Genomic DNA, 18,197 nt, shown 5'->3' on the forward strand with positions numbered 1-18,197 from the left:
ACTACCAAAAAGGAATGAATGACAAAAAAGGGAGCCCTGTCTATTGGGTGTATATATACAGAAAGTAATTTCCCTGGAGTGGATACCACAGAAAATATCAACTATATATGTTTGATAGCAACAACTGAAATGCCAATTTTGCTTTTTGCCATTACAGTGCCTTTACCAGGACTTCCCCGGGGGTTGAGCCAACCCCTAGAACAGGGATCGGCAACCTTTGGCACGCAGCCCACCAGGGAAATCCGCTGGCGAGCCGAGGCGGTTTGTTTACCTGCAGCGTCCACAGGTTCAGGCGACTGCAGCTCCCACTGGCTGCGGTTCACCGTTCCAGGCCAATGAGGGCTGTGGGAAGTGGCGGCCAGGACATCCCTTGACCCACACTGCTTCCTGCAGCCCCCATTAGCCTGGAACGGTGAACCGCGGCCAGTGGGAGCTGTGATCGGCCAAACCTACAAACACTGCAGGTAAACAAACCATCCTGGACTGCCAGCGGATTTCCCTGATGGGCCGCATGCCAAAGGTTGCTGATCCCTGCCTAGATCATCAGAGACTTCCCCAACAACACCTGAGAGCAGCAGTAGAGCAGTGGGCCCACTCTAAATTCTTGAATTAAAATTCTTCTCTTGCTCTCAGTTGCTCAGTTTCTTTGCATCAGCTGAGGAGGCTGTATACTTTGTTCTCTCTCCCTCCTGCATCCCCCTGCAGTTTCTGCAACCTTTTCAAGTACCTGATGTGTTTTCCTACCTTTTGGTTTTGGGCATTGTCTTTTTCAAAATTTAATTTTTAAATATTTTTGACTCGACTGCATTTAATAGCTGATTTTTCTGAGGCACCTGCCCTGAGCCTTCTCTTTGCTTACTATTTAAATTCACTTTGTTCCTGATAGTTATTCCAGCATCAGGGTGTGATTAGTTTATTTAGAGCAAATTCTGTTGTATGAGAGCCCTGAACTTGACAAATGGTATCAGATCGAAATTAGCCCAGTAAATGGTAACTTCAGAATGAAATAAAAAAGCATTAATGTTTCGAGACCAGTAGATTTCAATCATTTTGCTAGATCTAGTACCCAATGCCCATGAAACTTTGGTATAATGAAAGGGTTTTAAATGAACTTATTTGAGGCCAAATTCTATTCTCACTTATGATGGTGTAAATCTGGAACAACTCAGTTTGCTCCAGTGGTGATACGCCATTATAGATGAGAGCAGAATTTGACCCACTGCAAACAAAAAATCAACTTTTTTGGTCTGAAAAAAAATTCTTGAAGCAATTTCCCCCCCCCCCCCAATTTTTCAGTGTCGGCAGCAAATTAAAAAAAAAATCAGTTATTCACACAGCTCTACCTGTTCAATGATATTCAGCAAGGGTAGGTGGAAGCCTCTTAGATTAAAAAAAATCCGATTTGTTGAGCTCATTTGACCAGCAATTATCCTGTATTGTGGTCTCATGAGATAAGCAGAGTCAATATTTGAATAGGAGACATCCGGAGAAAACCCTGATACTGCAGAAAGTCCTGCTGGCGATTCAGTCGGTGGCACTGTTTCCTCTGAGTCAGGAGAGAACTAGTGTCCCAGCCTGGTGCAGAGAGGCACCATGTTCTTGGGAGGTATACGCAGGGCATGTCTCCAGTTACCGGTAGATCAGCACTGCTGCAACTGACACAGCCAGTGTCAATTTAGCGGGTCTTGTGAAGACTCACTGAATCGATGGGAGTGCACTCTCCCATCAATTTTTGTACTCCACTTCCCCGAGAAGCATAAGGGAAGTCAACAAGAGACGCTATCCCATCAACACAGCACAGTGTAGGCACTGCAGTAAGTGGATCTAACTATGTCTACTTCAGTTACGTTATTCATGTAACTGCAGTTGCATAAGTTAGATTGATTTACAGTGGTAGTGTAGACCAGCCCTCAGATGCAACATTAAAAAGAACTTAAGATCCTTGCCACACATCATCATTAAAGATTCCATGGCACTTTTCTTTTTTCCCTTGTCAAATTCCATCTAGGGTAATTACATTCTGCCTACCTACATTTTCCCTGCAATTTCAGTTGGATTTAGTATTCAGGCAAAATTCTGCTCTGTTACAACCTTCCATTCCTCATGTTGTTATGCACTCTTAAAAACAGTTGTTGTTTGTCACCCTGTGGCTGCAATTCAGTGTTGAATAAAAGGATTTCTACATCTATAGTTGGTGAGCCAGTTGGAATGTGCGTTGGGATCCTCCTTGATAAAAGGCACCACATAAAATCATTATAATGTGGGAAAAGACATGAAAAGGATTATATTTCTCACCTCCCATCAAACCTGTGCTTCAGGAAGTCAAAGAGGGCTTTCTGCATCATGTCTGTTACCTTTGCAGAGGTGAGGAAGGTTGAACAAAGAGGATTGACAGGGGGAGAAAGAAGTCAAAAGTAAGAAAAGAGGCAGAAGGTAAGGACATTTCCAATAATCAATGTCCTTTACATAGATAGTAATCATTTAATTGTAGTGCTATCATCAACGAGCTCTCATTCAAACACATCTGGTAGCTGCAATTTATATCTATACCGGGGTCTTAAACACGCAGCCCACGGGCCGCATGCAGCCCACGGAGTTATTTCCTGCAGCCCACCATAGGCACTAACTCCATCAGCAGCTAAGCTCCCCACACCCCCCTTGCCCTCCCGAGAGCGCCGCGTCCCTGCTCCTCCGCCTACCCCCCAGCGCTTCCTGCCACCAAACAGTTGTTTGGCGACGCTTAGGACTTTCCAGGAGGGATGGGGGAGTAGCGGGGATGAGGTGCGCTCAGGAGAAGAGGCAGAGAAGAGGCGGGGCCGGGGCGGGGATTTGGGGAAGGGACTGGAATAGGGGCAGGGAGGGGGTGGAGCCTCATGGACTAGATGAGCAGTCTGAGGTATGAAGTTCAGCATGTATGATTCTTTGCTGTGAGTAGTTGGGAAGAATGTTTGTTAAAAAGTGGCAATGTATTTTGTATGAATAGTTACTTTAAAAAGTTCCTGCCATTACAGCTATGTTGATAAACTGTAAGTGTAGATCATCAATGTTACTGACCACATAAGGAATACTTACAGGTGTTTATATTTTATTAAAACCCCTCTTCACATTACAGTTTTAAAAAAGTTAATACACTGACTTTTAGTAGCATACTATATTACTCCTCATTTTTTTCATTTTTGACTCTACTTTTGTATGAAAAGGTTTCAGTGATGTGGCCCTTGGGCCAATGTAGTCGTCCTCGTGTGGGCCTCACGGTGAGCTGAGTTTGAGATCCCTGATCTATACAGATGGAATAAATACTTCATTATAAATGTTTGCTAGTCTTCTGAAACATAGTCCACAGTGCTCATATGCAGGAGTGTTCTAACAGCACTGGTCAACATCTTTACAATGAGATCTATGGGCAGAAAATGGATCTGGATCCTATTACCAGACGTGGGCAAAATCCTGAGAGATGCTGAGCACCTGTAATTCCCACTGACCTGTTGGGTGAACTCTTTGGCCCTTTCAGAGTAATTCAGACTGCCACCCATTATCTGCCAGTCTAGACTGTAACCAATTCAAGACCCTGTGTCTCTGGCAGTTTATTTCTCATCAATTGTATTTTTCACATGCCTCTTGCACACTTTCATCAGAAAAAGTGTGCAAAGAACTTTCCCATATAGATTGCAGATGTGTCTCTCTCTCTCTTTCTCTAACTAAAGGAAATATCCTAATTCAATCACCATTTAACTGGATACTTTATGCACCTAAAAGATGTTTAATTTCCAAGAAGTCCTTTTTTTTCCAAGGGAGATTCTCTGTGTCTAATTTGTAGCATGTTGTATACTTAAACCAGCAAACAAAACCCCTCCAATATTTGAGAGTCCTTTGACCAAATTCATTTAGGCTGCAGCACCACTGAAGTCAATTCAGTTACGCCAAGGAAGAATTTTTACCCCTTGAGGGGAAAGCGACCATGTAATTAAAAGGCAGATATTAGAAAATGAGATTCAGTCGAGCCTTTCTAATTCTCACTTTGCTAATCTGCAAATACAATAATTCTCACCCAAAAAAACCTGATTTAAGAGCGGGGCGCTGCACTAATAATAGCACCATAGAATATCAGGGTTGGAAGGGACCCCAGAAGGTCATCTAGTCCAACCCCCTGAAACCCCCACACTGTCATATTACTCATACTTCACTACTTTTATAAAATATATTACAAATACTTTTACTCGTATGCTGTGAAGTATTATCAACATTCATTAAACTAAATGAAGTGTAACTGATTATATGTTCATATTCCTTTTTGACCCAATTCAGCAAAGCACTTTATGTGCTTAACTTTCAGCACATACTAACGCTGCTTTGCTAAATAGGATGGACTTACACCTGTGCTTAAAAGTTAAGCATGTGTTCAAATGCTTTCCTAAATCTGGATCTTACTTGCTAATTTGCAGAATTTAATAATGAATGTCCTGGTTATCTGTGCATATTAGTGAGGCTTTGCTGAACATATTGTTATGCTGAATAGAGGGTGATGGTTTAGGTGGGCTAGGATTCTCTTCAGCCTCAAATTTCTATGCAATAACTTTAAAAAAACAGAACACCCCACACACTTCAGAAATAGTGATGGGTTCACAAGATTAGCGCCTGGAGTAGGAAGGTAGAAATTACCACACTGGAGCAGACCAATGCTGCAGCTAGTCTAGCCTCAGTTAGGTCTTGTCTCCACACAGAACTTGCACTTGTTTAACTAAGGTCACATGAGAAAGTTGCACTGGTTTAACTTAAGATGTGATGTTAAACTGCTTTAGTCAAATGAGGGCAAAAGGCTGTGTAGCCACACTTATTTAAACCAGGCTTATTTGGATTTAGCATAAATCTACTAGGATTCAGTTTAAGATAAATCAGAATAAAAGTATCGACACAGCCTATTGCACCAGTTTAACTAACTTGTTCTAAAGGCTGAGTTATGTTAAACCAGTGCAATATCTGCATGTAGACAAGGCCTTTGGACATTATATATATATAATTTCCTACAGTTAAAGATTGCTTGTAGCTACTGCAATCAAATCAGGAAGGACTACAAAGCGAACGTATAATACTTTGTAGCAGACTAGAAAATAGTAATCAACTGTAACTAACTAGAATAGATACCTCATAACCTTTCAGAGATGGGCCAACTAACACAACAGGCCTCATGGATGGCACTACGTCATAAGGAGGAACATGTTCCGTCTGAAAGAAGAAAATGTCCCATCAGCACATAATCGAAAACAGACTCAGCATGTAAACTGTAGAAACTATATAGAAAAATACACTTACCACTTTTTGTTTCTGTTTTGCTAAAAGACCAAAAACAAGAACTTAATTAACATGCATACTGCGCATAACGCGATAGTCACAAGATTTGTAAACAAAGATAATTCTGTCAATGCACTTTTGATTTGTATTTCTGCATCTCCTTTCTGATCAGTATTAGTCACTACTCTTCTGAGGGAGTCTGCCAGCTTTTCTGGTTCTTTTCTCCAGCTCTCTACATGACTGATACGTTTAGAAGCAAATATTTTTTTTCTCCTCCAATTATTTTGGGGAAGGTTTGAACAAATAAGCATTTATCTATGGGATATATTTATAAATTAGTAATAAGAGGGTGTGGAGAAGCCCTTTATTTTATTTGCAACTTTAAGGTAAGTTTAAGAAACAGTAATAGTTTTCTTTATATAAAATCCAAAATTCACCTGTGGAAGTGGGTGTAGCTCTAAACGTGCCAGACACCATTTCTCCAAGACTTGAAGAAGAATTTCCACTTGATTTCCTACAGCATTACAAAGAGTGCCCATTAGCACAAAGTATTCTGAGAGTGAACTCACAAGGCCCTACAACTCCTATTCCAGCCTCAGAGATGCTGCACTGCTGCCCCATGGACTGCCTAAAGATTGGGAGGAGGAGAAATTACATCCCATATGCCTCTTCTTAATTCACCACGCAGTCATATGATCAGAGAAGGGTGAGTTCCATCACTTGGCCCCAGTGATACAAAAGAGATTCACCTACACAGATTCCCATAATCTGATATTCTCTTTTACTGTGCATCCATCCCAGTTAGGTACCTCTCTCTCCAAACATCAAGGCACAAGGGCTAACACTCAGCTATTTCAAGCTGTAAAAGCAATTTGGACAAATCAGAGTTGATGTTTTCAATTATTCTAGAAACATTTCCCCAGATAGTTTACTCTTGAAATGATTCCTGAGCTTGATTAAGTAAATTAGTATGGCAATTCCCTGCCATTACTTTATAGGCTAAATTATGCTCCTCACTTTTGCCATCTATTATGGCTAGATTCAATCATCTCACCTTTCTTTCCTTTACAATCAATTATCTAAAAGTATCATTATCTGCACCATCTCATCAGTATTAGTAGGAGTTCCACGATGGCATTAAAGTAAGTCTGTTGTTTGCGTATTTAGTGAGTGGATGGTGACATGTTCACACACAGTAGGCAGGCCTCACAGTGATTAACTGTCAGAGCTGTGGTTCTCAGGCCTGTCCTCAACCCTGTGTTAGCCAAGAGGGGTGGGGAGGTAAGGAGAAGACAGGCTGGGGATGAAAGTGGAGAGACAATCTGAGGTGAGGAGCAGTGGAGCCAGCCAGAGTGCAGTCTGTCTTAAAGAAAGGGTTGCAAGGAGATAGGAGTGCTGCAACACTAACTGTATCTGTGCTGTTCCCAACATGCCAATTTACTGGTGAGTCAGAATGAAAATAGTATGAGAGAAAATCTTAGGGCCCATGAGTGATCACTGATCTGCTCTAACCCTGCATGGGCTCAGACTGCTTGTCCTCCAGAACCCTCCACACTTTAGTCCCCATCCTGTAGGACTCATTTTTCAAAGTTTATCCCTGTAGTTTTCCTGTCCCTCGTATTCAACATCAGAGACATGAGAGATCTAGGATGCCTGCTACTTTCTGCAAACGTATATATTTTAACCCGCTGTCCATTTTGGTATATGAATACAGAACCATTTTTAGACAGGTGAAGATTGAGGAATACACTAAAACAAATCAGCTGAACTTCACTAATATTGCCCAGTGTTTGTTGTGTTTTGAAATGGCTAAGGACAGTCTTACCCTCCATGGAAACGTCCTCTCTTCTGCTCCTGCTGAATTCGGATATTCTCCAGCCTAAGTGGGCTTGGAATGAAGCCAATCTCACAGCCCTCTTTAACCAGCCTTCCTATCCACCAGTCGTTATTATATTTCTGTAATGCAGACAGATTATTGACTTCACTCACAAATGCCACCTGTCCTAACTAGCTCTGAGCTATGTGTTATCTACAGTCTTTAACTCCACATTACCCTTTGAAGGCCTGCATTCCTGCTGAAAGCTGAGTATTGGCCAAATTGTGTGCATTTAAAAGAGTCAGCAGGAAAAGATGTCTCTCAAGACTGAAGACTTGTATGTGCCCACAGAACAGGTACAGCCCAAGCTGTGTCAGTACAGGTTTCTCTCTGAACTTTCTCAGCCTTGACATGGAGTGTCAAACTCTATATTCACTCTCTACGTCCAGGAATGACTTTTCTGCTGACACCATCAACAAATATGCAAACTGGTGTCAAGGGTAATGGTAATTTGGGAGACTGGTCTATTATCTAACACCCTAATCACTGGACCATCTTTCCTCTGTCTTGACTTCAGTTTACTTGCAGTCCTATACTCTAGAAACAGCTAAACCACTTGCATATATTTTTTAATTCAGTTAAGAAATTTAAGAAATTTTACTTCCAGAGACTTTAATACAATAAAACCATGCTTTAAGAAATTTATTTTTAACTTTTGTTAACATTAGGTTAATTTAATTGAAAGTTTGGCCCAATCTAAACTACAGTGATATAAAGAGTGATGCCATAAAGACAAAAGGTTTGTTGCAACTGTCTGGTAACAGGACTTTTTAAGCAAGCCCTTTTAAAGATTTACAATTTGTTCTCCTCATTTAGGTCCTTGTAAATTGAGCAGATTATATTTTTTAGCAATTTTGTAATTTTTTAAAAAAATGCAATTATTTTTTGTCAAGAACTCTTGGCACCATATTTCAAAAGGAATATTTGTTTTCCTAGAAAGGTTATACATAATTAAAGCCAGTGTGTATCAATCCCATTTTAATACTTTCAGAAAAAAATAAGTCAAAGATTTGTTTGCAAAATGAGTGAGGAAGCCAAGTATACCCCCATCTCTCTAAATTATCAGTTCCCTGACCCCAAACTCTCAGGCACTTAAATTCGTTCTTGGGCAACTAAATAAACACATTATAAAGCTCCTATTTGAAGTCAATGAGATCTGCACCGGCTCAGGACCAATTAAAAAAAAAAAATCAGACCACTTATTTAGGGGCCCAACTTTAGGCTCTCAAATTTGAAAGTTCGACCTCAATAACTTCCTAGCAAAAGTATATTTTTCCTCACTTTCCAAACAAAGGATAATGAAAACCGCAGAAAAACTTGTTATATACTATTATAATATGCTAGTTTAAAAACATAGCCCAGTATCTTGTCTCAGACAAAAGCCAGGTTGACTGTTCCACTCTTCCCCAACAAATTGTGTTGATCTATGTGTCTGAAAGTTCTGTTTCTACCAATTTTCCCAGTACTGAACTTAGGCTCACTGGCCTGTAATTTCCAGGATCTCCTCTGGAGCTCTTTTTAAAAATTGACATTACATTAATTACCTGCCAATCCTCTAGGACAGAGGTGATTTAAGTGATAGGTAACATATCAGAGTTAGTAGTTCGGCAATTTCATATTTGAGTTTCTTCAGAACTCTTGGGCAAATACCATCTGGTCCTGGTGACTTATTACTGTTTAGTTTATCAATTCGTACTAAACCCTCTTCTACTGACACATCAATTTGGGACAGTACTTCAGATCTGTCACCCAAAAAATAGCTCTTATGTGGGTGTCTTCCCAACATCCTCTGCAGTGGTGACTGATGCAAAGAATTCGTTTCAGAAACTGTAGGCTGAACTGCAAGACCCTACTTTCTGGGAATTTCACAAATAAATCACCAACTAAAGTACCAGCCGACCATTTTTAAATTGATCTTGTTCCTGGCTGTCCATTTTAGAGTAACATCCACAACTTCTGGCATCTTTAGATGGATTGTTACAGGTAAAAATATCTGTGCTGGAAAATGTACAAAGTTCTGCATATATAATGTTTTGCATCAACAATAAAATGGGCTATATTAGAATTTGTTTTGTAAATTCATAAAATACAATGACAATATTTGTGTATTGGAAGGAGAAGGGAGAATTGCCATTCTAGTAAATTCCAAGGGATTACAACTAGGAGCTGTTTGATAAGAGAAATTTCAAAAATCGCAGGACTGTAAAGCATAGATGGGAAAACCTCAAAAGGCTCCTGAGCTGAAGTGGTATCAGGCCCCCTAAAAATCAACCCACAGAATATATGGATCTATCTTGTTTTGCAAGTTCTAAACCTGCATATGTGTGTGCAAAACAACATGTTGCACATGCACATGTTGTGGGTTCACTTTAGGAAGCCCAGAGAAAATTTGCAGGAAATATCTTCAACATACAGTAAAAATGATTTTCTCTCTAGTTAGCATTTTAGGACGGTGCCCCTACACCTTAGCTCCCCTCTCTGCTCTGAGGTCTCATTTCTTTCAGTCTCTCCCCATACATCTACACAGTGATTGGCACTGAGCTTCAGAGCCCAGATCTACTCACTCAAGCTTGCAGGGCTGAGGCTACCATGCTAAAAATAGGTGTGTAGATGTTGCAGATCGGGCTGTGAAGTGCAGGCAGTAACCAGCTCCAGCCAAAGCTGCAACATCTACACAACTATTTTTAGTGCAGAAGCCTGAGCCCCGTGAGCCTGAATGAGTTGACCCAGGCTCTGGGACTCTGCCATTTGTTGTGTAGATGAACCCTATGTCCCAAGGCAGAAAGCTTTCCTACAGATGCTTCTTCTTACTCTCTTATTCTAGGTCCTCTTCTACAGGCCCTCCCTAGGTAGCTACCTGCAGACCTGGTGTAAGCCAGTATAATTCCACTGTTTGGCTCAAGGTGTCCTTTCTCTGGCTATCTACTACCGGTCTCAATCTCACTGCTTTAGTGAAGAACAAAATCTATATCCATCAAGTTCAAGTGGTTTTAAAAATCTACAAAGACATGATTTCCCTTCCATGCTTTTAAGACCTGACAATGAATTAGTAGCTTCAAATTCTTAATAGTACAAGATACAGCTTCATGGCACTGGAATCCTGATAAGGATGAATGATCCTGGATGTTATTGCTAATCAAACAGATGCTCTGTGTAATGCTGGCTGCTATTCAGCTTTCCTTTTTGTCTTGCGTGGCTCATATCTGACTGCTTAGGTTTTCGTTGTTGGCAGGTCAGAGGAATAATTGCATGCTGTAGTTACCTCTTTAATGTGCAAAAAGTCCTTGGCATCAAAAGAGATGGCAGTGCTTGGGACAGGAACATCTTCATCCAGTGCGCCACAGTAACTCACATTAGTCTTAACTGCAAACGCTACAGGTTTAGACTAGGGACAAAAAAAAACATGTCACAAGCATATTACAGAAGTGTTCTTGTACTTTTTAGATTCAAGAGTTAGTGTGCTGTATCAAATTAAAAATTTACTAGTTGTGCATTGGCACATACACCCAAATTCAGACCTAATGTAAGCGGACACAACTCCACACAAGTCAATGGAGTTGTGCTTGCTTACATCAGGTTCAAATTTGAGCCATGTGATTTGTTACAAAAGAGAATTGATCCATCGGTATCAATCCCCTTGTAGGATAATTCAAAGGAAGGTAATTCCTCCCTCTACAATGCATCCAGTGGAGTGTGGTACACTAGGTCAGAAAATTCTTCCTTTGCAGAGATTCTTTTCTGTCCTAAGGCATGAAATGTGATGGAAGATCCTACCTAAGATGTAGGCTACAAAGTACTCTGGATCCTACATAAGATGTAGGCTACAAAGTACTCTAGTATTCTGACTAATTCCTGCTGGTGTAAAATGGGCTGTATGCCCTGAGTAGCAGGACATTTGTGAGGAACACAGCATCACAAGGTACCTACAAAGTCCTTTCTGCTGGGGGGCCAAGGGTTGCCTAAAACTTCCTCAAAAGTATGTGAAGCTGACCAAGACAGTGGGGTGGCCAGAGCCACAGGGAGATATGCTGATTCAGACCAATGGAAAAGTCCTATGGAATTTAATAGGAATGAAACTAGGAAGGTTCTACAGAAATGTAATAGGTGTTATAGGAATTAATCCAAAAATGTATAGAACTTAATAGAAAACGAGAGAGCCTTTCTACAAGCTTTTTAAAATCATCTATAGAAGGGATAGAATTTTCTACTAAATTCTGTAGGACAGTCTAAAACCCCATAGAAAGTGTATCATTTTTAACAAGCCTCTCCCAGCAGGGTCCCAACTATTCTCTGAAGTTGGCCTCCTTCAAGAACCCCTGGAAAAGTGTGGCCCTGAAAACACTGCCTGCTTTCCACTGCTGAAAAATCCCTCCGGAATGCATCTATCCATACCCCCAATTTATTTTACTGTCACTACCATCACTGAAGTATCTGAATGCCTGACCGCTCTGTCAGAACATTTGTCATCTGCAGCCCCTTTCTTCACAGGGTGAATCAAGTAACCAACATTTTGAGAAGCAAAAAAAGGACTAATTTGCAGCCACTGGGTCAAAATCCTATATCTGACTATATTGGTACAATGGCAATTGAAATGAATGGCACTCATGTACACACATCACAGGGCAGTATTTGTCCCATTATATTTACATCCAGTCCATCCACAGCTCATCCGTAGGGTGACCACCTGGACCAAATACAAATTCAAAAAACTGTCAAGCACATTGCTATGAAAATGTGGTAGAAGTCTCTTATGTTGTTCTCCTTTTCTTTCCGTAAGTAAGAGAGTCAAATTCCACTCTCATTTACACATGTAGGACCTACCAACACACACAAGGTTGCATGGGTGTGACATTTGGCTCTATGTTTTAGGTAGTATCTTCTTTGTGAAAATATTTAGTATTTCCCCTTCTAGCATCTTGTATTGGTTGACAAGCTATTTTCAAATTATATGATCACCATTATAAACCTGTAGAATGAATTCTAACACTATGCAAAGGTTGACATGGAACCAAATGCCATATAACTTTGCTATTATTAAAGCTGAAAAGAAGAATTCACCTTTGCCCTTTCAAGCTGAATAGCTGCTTGCTGTTCTCTCTCCTGGCGGATTGCTTCTCTGTCCTCTTCCAAAGATACATCAGAATCTGATGGTCTGCTTGTGTATGAATCTGCTGATCCCTAGAAAGAAGAGCACATCGTTAAGAGAAATTATATGCTGCTTAGAAGAATCCAAGCCAAATTCACAAAACATTGCTCAAGTGTTTCTTTCCTGAATTTTGTTATGTAGATTTTTTGTATTATTTCTGATAGAAAATTGTACAGGATATAGTTAGGAATTTAAGTGGTTTTATAGATTTTTATTTTTCTGAAAAACACAAAATTCCAAAGGAAATCTCTCTCTTTCTCAGAACATGTGCAGTATTTTAGTCTCTCTTATGGGTATGCATCATAAGGCAATCAGCACTGGGCACAGCACAACAACCTATTACAATATTTAAATCCTGTGTGATAGCCTTAGATTAAAGATCAGCTCTCCATCAAAGGTTACATCACATCAGATAGAATCAGATTATTATATGGCTCAGTTAAAAATCACTTCTCTGTGTAAATATATTAGTGATATATAAATACTTTACTCAGTACCCAGCAGCACTCAGAATTATTCTATGCGTCATACCTAAACACAAACATTCGTGAATCAAGAAGCAAAAGTGGCCAAATGCCAGAACATACTATTAAAAGTTATTTGACAATGGAACACATAAATCCAAATGCATCCTATGCAATGACATAAGATAGGGATGATACATGAACCAGAAGGGGTATACATCAGTCTGCAAGGGGGAGAAACAGGATATGCTGTACAGTAAGATGTCTTGTTCAAGTCACTATTCAGGATGGGTGGCACAATCTACAACCAGTAGTGTTTTTACACTCCCCTTTATAATAAGCAACTCAACATTGAGGTCCTGATTCTGCAATTAGATCGGCACAAATGTACCTTCATGGATCCAATTGCGGGATAGGGGCCTGATTTTGTAAGAAAGACAAAAGAATGTACAAAGTGCAAATATTATTAATCTAAAAACCAAAATAGACCCCAGATGCCTAGCAAAATTAGAGCTCAATTCTACTTGCATGACTCTTCATTTGAATAAAGATGTGCCTCAGTTCTAAAAAGGATGTCAAAAAGACACGTTAAAATTATTTTTGGAGTGGCCAGATCCTGCAAAATGCTAAGCTCTAGGATTTGGTCCTACAGTCAAGTAAATCTCCCATGGTAAGGATACGCACATGACCATTCCATTTCCCGAACAGGAGGAATGTCTATTTTTATCCTTGTTTAGGTGAGTAATGCCTTTGCTACCAAACTTCCTTCCTCTTTCCGCACTTGATCCTGTGCCCAATGAAATTCCCAATCTCCCACTGACTCCAGTTATTCAGAATCAGGTACTATTTGGTTTGGCATTTGATTAATTTGCAGTTGGTTTAATGTACTAGCACCCAGCAATAGCAGCGGTTAATTTTATTTCAGTTACAGATTCTGCATGGTTATGACACACCATGTGTAGCTTTGCACAATTACAAATGTTTGAGGTTCTGTATTACAAACTTGAATGCAATGGCAATTAATACTTTAAATATCAGCACATAATATATAAAGTTTAGAGTACAAACCCATATGTAAATGGCATAATTTAGTCTCACGAACACATTTTTATATCTACATATTTTGCACATTTCTGAGTTCAGAAAAGCACAACGCTAGAACCCTAATCATACAAACAAAACCATCCTTGAATCCATGAGAAAACAGTTAAGTCAACAGGACTGCATAAGAGTCTATCCATGCAGAAGCTGGATCTAGTACCGTACACTAACGATCAAAAGCTCCACAGGAACTCTACACCACGCTGTTTGTGACCATCGCTGTAAAATATTATAGAATTTTATATGAGAGAAGCATTAATTAACTGGATCTTCTGTGTTTAGTGAAGTGTTGGCCAATAAGTACAGATCACATTTCTAAGTGATCACATTTTCGGTAGCAAACTGAAAAAAATCATCTTCTCATCCAGAAAAGCCATTAAAAATCTATTTTTGTCAAATGGATGACTATTTTGTCTCATCACAATTTTTTTTACAAGAGTTTTAAATTAACTCATGACTCAATCAATTCAGATACAAGTACATTAAAAAAGCCTTTTAAAAACTGATCTTCACTGCTATGATAAATAATATCCTATTTATTTTATGGTGATGTCATTTCAGTATATTTTCGTGTCTGAAGCTATTTAACAGCATAACTGTATTTGGCAGTGATCTTAGACAAGTAAAATAAGTAGAGGCCAAGGTTAAATCAACAGTAATTCTCAGAACTCTCATCATAAATTCCACGCAAGTACAGCAGCATTCAGTCAGGTATGCTCTGATGCGAGTATCAGACATACCCAAAGGGATATTCAAAGGTGTGAGATTTAAAGAAACACGATGACGAAGTTTTGGAACAAACTGATTGTAACAACTTAGTCAGGCTGTAGACCCAATATTTTAAGGACATATATTAGACAGTCAGCTAGCTACTTAAGTTAAAAACAAAGCAACTATGGCATAAAACATATCTGCATCTCTGTCTGGAAATCACAGCATTTGTCCAGTGATCCTGTCTACTGAAGTAACACATGGGCTGATATTCAAAGGCAGACTCTGAGCTGGGTGCCTGTGTTTTTGCACCCACAATAACTGAAGCTGCAAGTCTAAGGGAGCAAATAATTGTGGGAAAATAAGTGCCTAGACATATAAGTACCTGATTGCACCTGAAAATCATTTGGGGCATATTTTATGACAAAGTTATTTGAGTATGTGATTGTCAGCAAAAAGTCAGAAGTTGAGTTTGTAGTACTGCCAACCCCAAGGATTCCAAAATCCTGAGACTGGAATAAAAATCATGGGATTTTAAAAAATATATATTTGGGGGGTTTGATTTGCCTTCTATATTGAGCTTTTAGGCTTCCCATTTTGTAGCCTCTCTCTGCATCCGCAAGGATTAGAAACTTACTTTTGTTTAGATAAAAGCAGAGATTCTCATGTAATCATATGACTCCAGCGGCTGGGACTGGAGGAAAAACATCAAATGTGGCAAGACTCGCAAGTAATGTTGTGAGAGTTGGCAACACTGCATTATAGGCCTATTTGAAAACTAGAGCCAAAAAAAGTACTTTGTGGTACTGATTCTCTGTAGCATCTTACTATTTCCCCTCCAGCTTCAGACTTTTCAAAGACTGTACTACATTGTTTGGAGTATGGAGTGTTTCATGTAGACATGGTTAAGTTGCCATTCCCTCTGCTATCACATACAGTCTTCTCTGTAGCCATTGTAATTAACATGCTCCAGGATATTGTACTGGCATAGGCCTGAATCATCAGGTACATCTTATGTTTGCGTGGTGCACCTGGGGAGAAGCCATAGGTGGGTTCTCTCCACTTCCCTGCCACCCTATTGGGGGTCAACAGTTTGTCTCTCAGTGCAATTTAGAGCGGCCTTTACACAGGCAGAGATCTCTGGAGTACAGCAAGATCTGGTTGTGCCTCCTTCCATCCCCCTCTCAACTCTAACTCACCTTTTGGAATGGGGTGGGAGAGGATGGGAGAGCTGACTGTATCCCAGCCAAGGTTTTCTCCAACACCAGACATCCCTAGCTTCCAAGTGTCAGAAAGGGGACTTAGTGGGGCTGAGGATCTGGCCCATAATACACAAATCAAACCTTACATTGTATTACCAGCCATAGCAAGAGGCATTGGCAGTTTTATATAGCTGGACAATAAAGCCATTCACTTACTTAAAGGTATATTCTCAGCCTCCCTTTGTTACTCGTTTTCAGATCCTTAAGTCATACTGACAACCGAACCAGATCAAAATCAATTCTTCATTCTTATTAGCATATATCTAAGAGTGGGCTTCTCCAGCCGCCTGAAGTTCCTGACAGGGATATTTTGGACACAGGCCTTCTCCAAATGGATGAAACTACTGGTTTCTGATAATAAAAGTAAATAACTGCGATTTTGTTGGTGGTGGTGTTGATAAGATACAAGGAGAAGAAAATGGCTCCACTCCTGCTCCATCAAGAATGGAAATATATTCATTGTATATTCCATTTATTTGTGCTTCCTGTAGTAGCAAGATGGAAGCACCTCTCAAAGAGAAGGAACCCCCACAGAAAATATTCCCCTCCTAAACCTTACATATGTTGAAGTTTTCAGTAATGTCTGTAACTCACTGTCTAGATGGGAACAGTTTTAAGAATTGCTAGAGCAGCTTAGACCAGTGGTCATAGAATCATAGAATATCAGGGTTGGAAGAGACCTCAGGAGGTCATCTAGTCCAACCCCCTGCTCAAAAGCAGGACCCATACCCATTTAAATCATCCCAGCCAGGGCTTTATCCATTTTTGGTCCACTTGCTCCAATAGCTTGTCTTTGACTTCAGCCAATATCATACATGACAGAGGAATTTGTAATAGCCATACCACCTCAACCCTCCACCTCCATGGACACTGATGCAATACCGTGCCTTTGGAGGGGAATTTTCTCCCTACCCTGCGGCAGCTGCTGGTTGGTTTATGAAGTATGAGGGAAGGTATCACATGTAAGTTTTTACTCTTTCTTTTGTAGCTGTGAATATTCTTATTTCCTATTTAATTTAATACATTTTGAAAGAGATGTGAACTCCTACTTGTTAGTATCATCTGGTAAAGGTAATAAGCCACAGAGGGATGCACCCTGACCCTATCTAATCCATTTATAATATGCCCATCACCATGGTATCAAGGCATGGCACAGGCAGGAGCAGATTACATGCATCTCAGAGTCAAATTTGGCCCAATATGAACTAATGAGTAGAAACGACTGGAGGATGACAATTCAGTTTTGCAGCAACTCTCAAGGTTTCAAAGCTTGTTTTCATTCTGCACTGGAAAAAAACCCATTAGTAACATTTTCACAAAGAAAATGTGTCAAATTTCAGGGGAGAGGGGTTTGTGTGTGTTCTATAAGCTTGTGGTTAGAGCACTGGCCAGGCATGTGGGAAACCCACGTTCAAATCCCTGCTCTACCTGATACACAGCAGATTTCATCCCGTATCATTCTGAATCAAGCAGAACAGGGACTTCCACCAGGCTCTCCCACATCCCAGGCCAGTGCTCTACCCACCACGCTCTTGAGCGGGACAGCCTGTCTCACTCCTACCAACAAAACACAATGAACATTTCATTTAGACAAAAATGTTCTGACCAGATATACTAATAATTTTTTCAGCTATGATTTCATTGGGTCAGAGAAGTCATTATTTTTCTAAGGCCAAAGCCTTCTTTGTCTCTGGCCAGCAAGCACAGTCAGAAAGAGAAGAATTGGAAGAATCAGCAAAAAGGGAAGGTGTGTATCCTGCCAGTGAAGGGCAGGCCTCTGCCAGGAGATGAGCCTGTCCCTTCTAAAACTTTGAGCTGGCAAAAACTGAACCAATCTGCTGAAGACTACCACTAGCTCCTGATGTATATGCCCTGTATTGGCTTGGGAGCGAGACACACTGCTCTTCTTACAGCCTCCTTTTGGACGTAGTGCATCTCAGGGCTTTCCCCAGACATACTACCTTAAGGTATTAAAGCACCAAAGAGGTATTCTGCTTATCTGCATTGTGGCTCCCAGCTACTCCCGTCATTCTGTGCATCTGAAGGCAAGATTTGACCCTCAATTTTAAATCTTAGCACTAAGGGAAATATAACAATGTTTTTCTCATAATCAATCAAAAGGCATCAGTAGACTATCCTCAGTTCCAGTGTCTTGATTGTTTAAAGCTCTTGGAGAAGAGAACAATGGAATTTTGAACATGTGGCCAACTATGTTACAGACAAAGGTAACAGCCACTTAGTTAATGTCTGTAAAACACTTGGAAGATGTAAAGCACTATATCACTGCTAAACATTACTACTATTACAGTACATGCAACAAATGCTCAATGGCAGCAGAAAGGGGAAAA

The 18,197-nt window shown here is 40.2% G+C and overlaps 1 protein-coding gene across 6 annotated transcripts in view; it reads right to left on the reverse strand.

Annotated features, from left to right (window-relative positions):
• Nucleotides 1–18,197, reverse strand: part of CACNB4 (calcium voltage-gated channel auxiliary subunit beta 4) — a 189,324-nt gene that overhangs the window by 43,841 nt on the left and 127,286 nt on the right. For all 6 annotated transcript variants that reach the window (XR_012154249.2, XM_073305466.2, XM_073305465.2 and 3 more), the window contains 7 exons: nt 12,224–12,343; nt 10,428–10,550; nt 7,115–7,245; nt 5,727–5,803; nt 5,311–5,330; nt 5,143–5,223; nt 2,296–2,354 (listed from right to left, as the gene is read on the reverse strand). Coding sequence is in view for 5 of the 6 variants with exons in the window: in XM_073305466.2 (XP_073161567.1) it covers nt 2,296–2,354; nt 5,143–5,223; nt 5,311–5,330; nt 5,727–5,803; nt 7,115–7,245; nt 10,428–10,550; nt 12,224–12,343 (611 nt within the window). In the remaining variant the exon portion in view is untranslated. The remainder of the gene's footprint in view (nt 1–2,295; nt 2,355–5,142; nt 5,224–5,310; nt 5,331–5,726; nt 5,804–7,114; nt 7,246–10,427; nt 10,551–12,223; nt 12,344–18,197) is intronic.

This window comes from Lepidochelys kempii, chromosome 11, assembly GCF_965140285.1.
Source record: "Lepidochelys kempii isolate rLepKem1 chromosome 11, rLepKem1.hap1, whole genome shotgun sequence".
NCBI classification, from domain to species: domain Eukaryota; kingdom Metazoa; phylum Chordata; order Testudines; family Cheloniidae; genus Lepidochelys; species Lepidochelys kempii.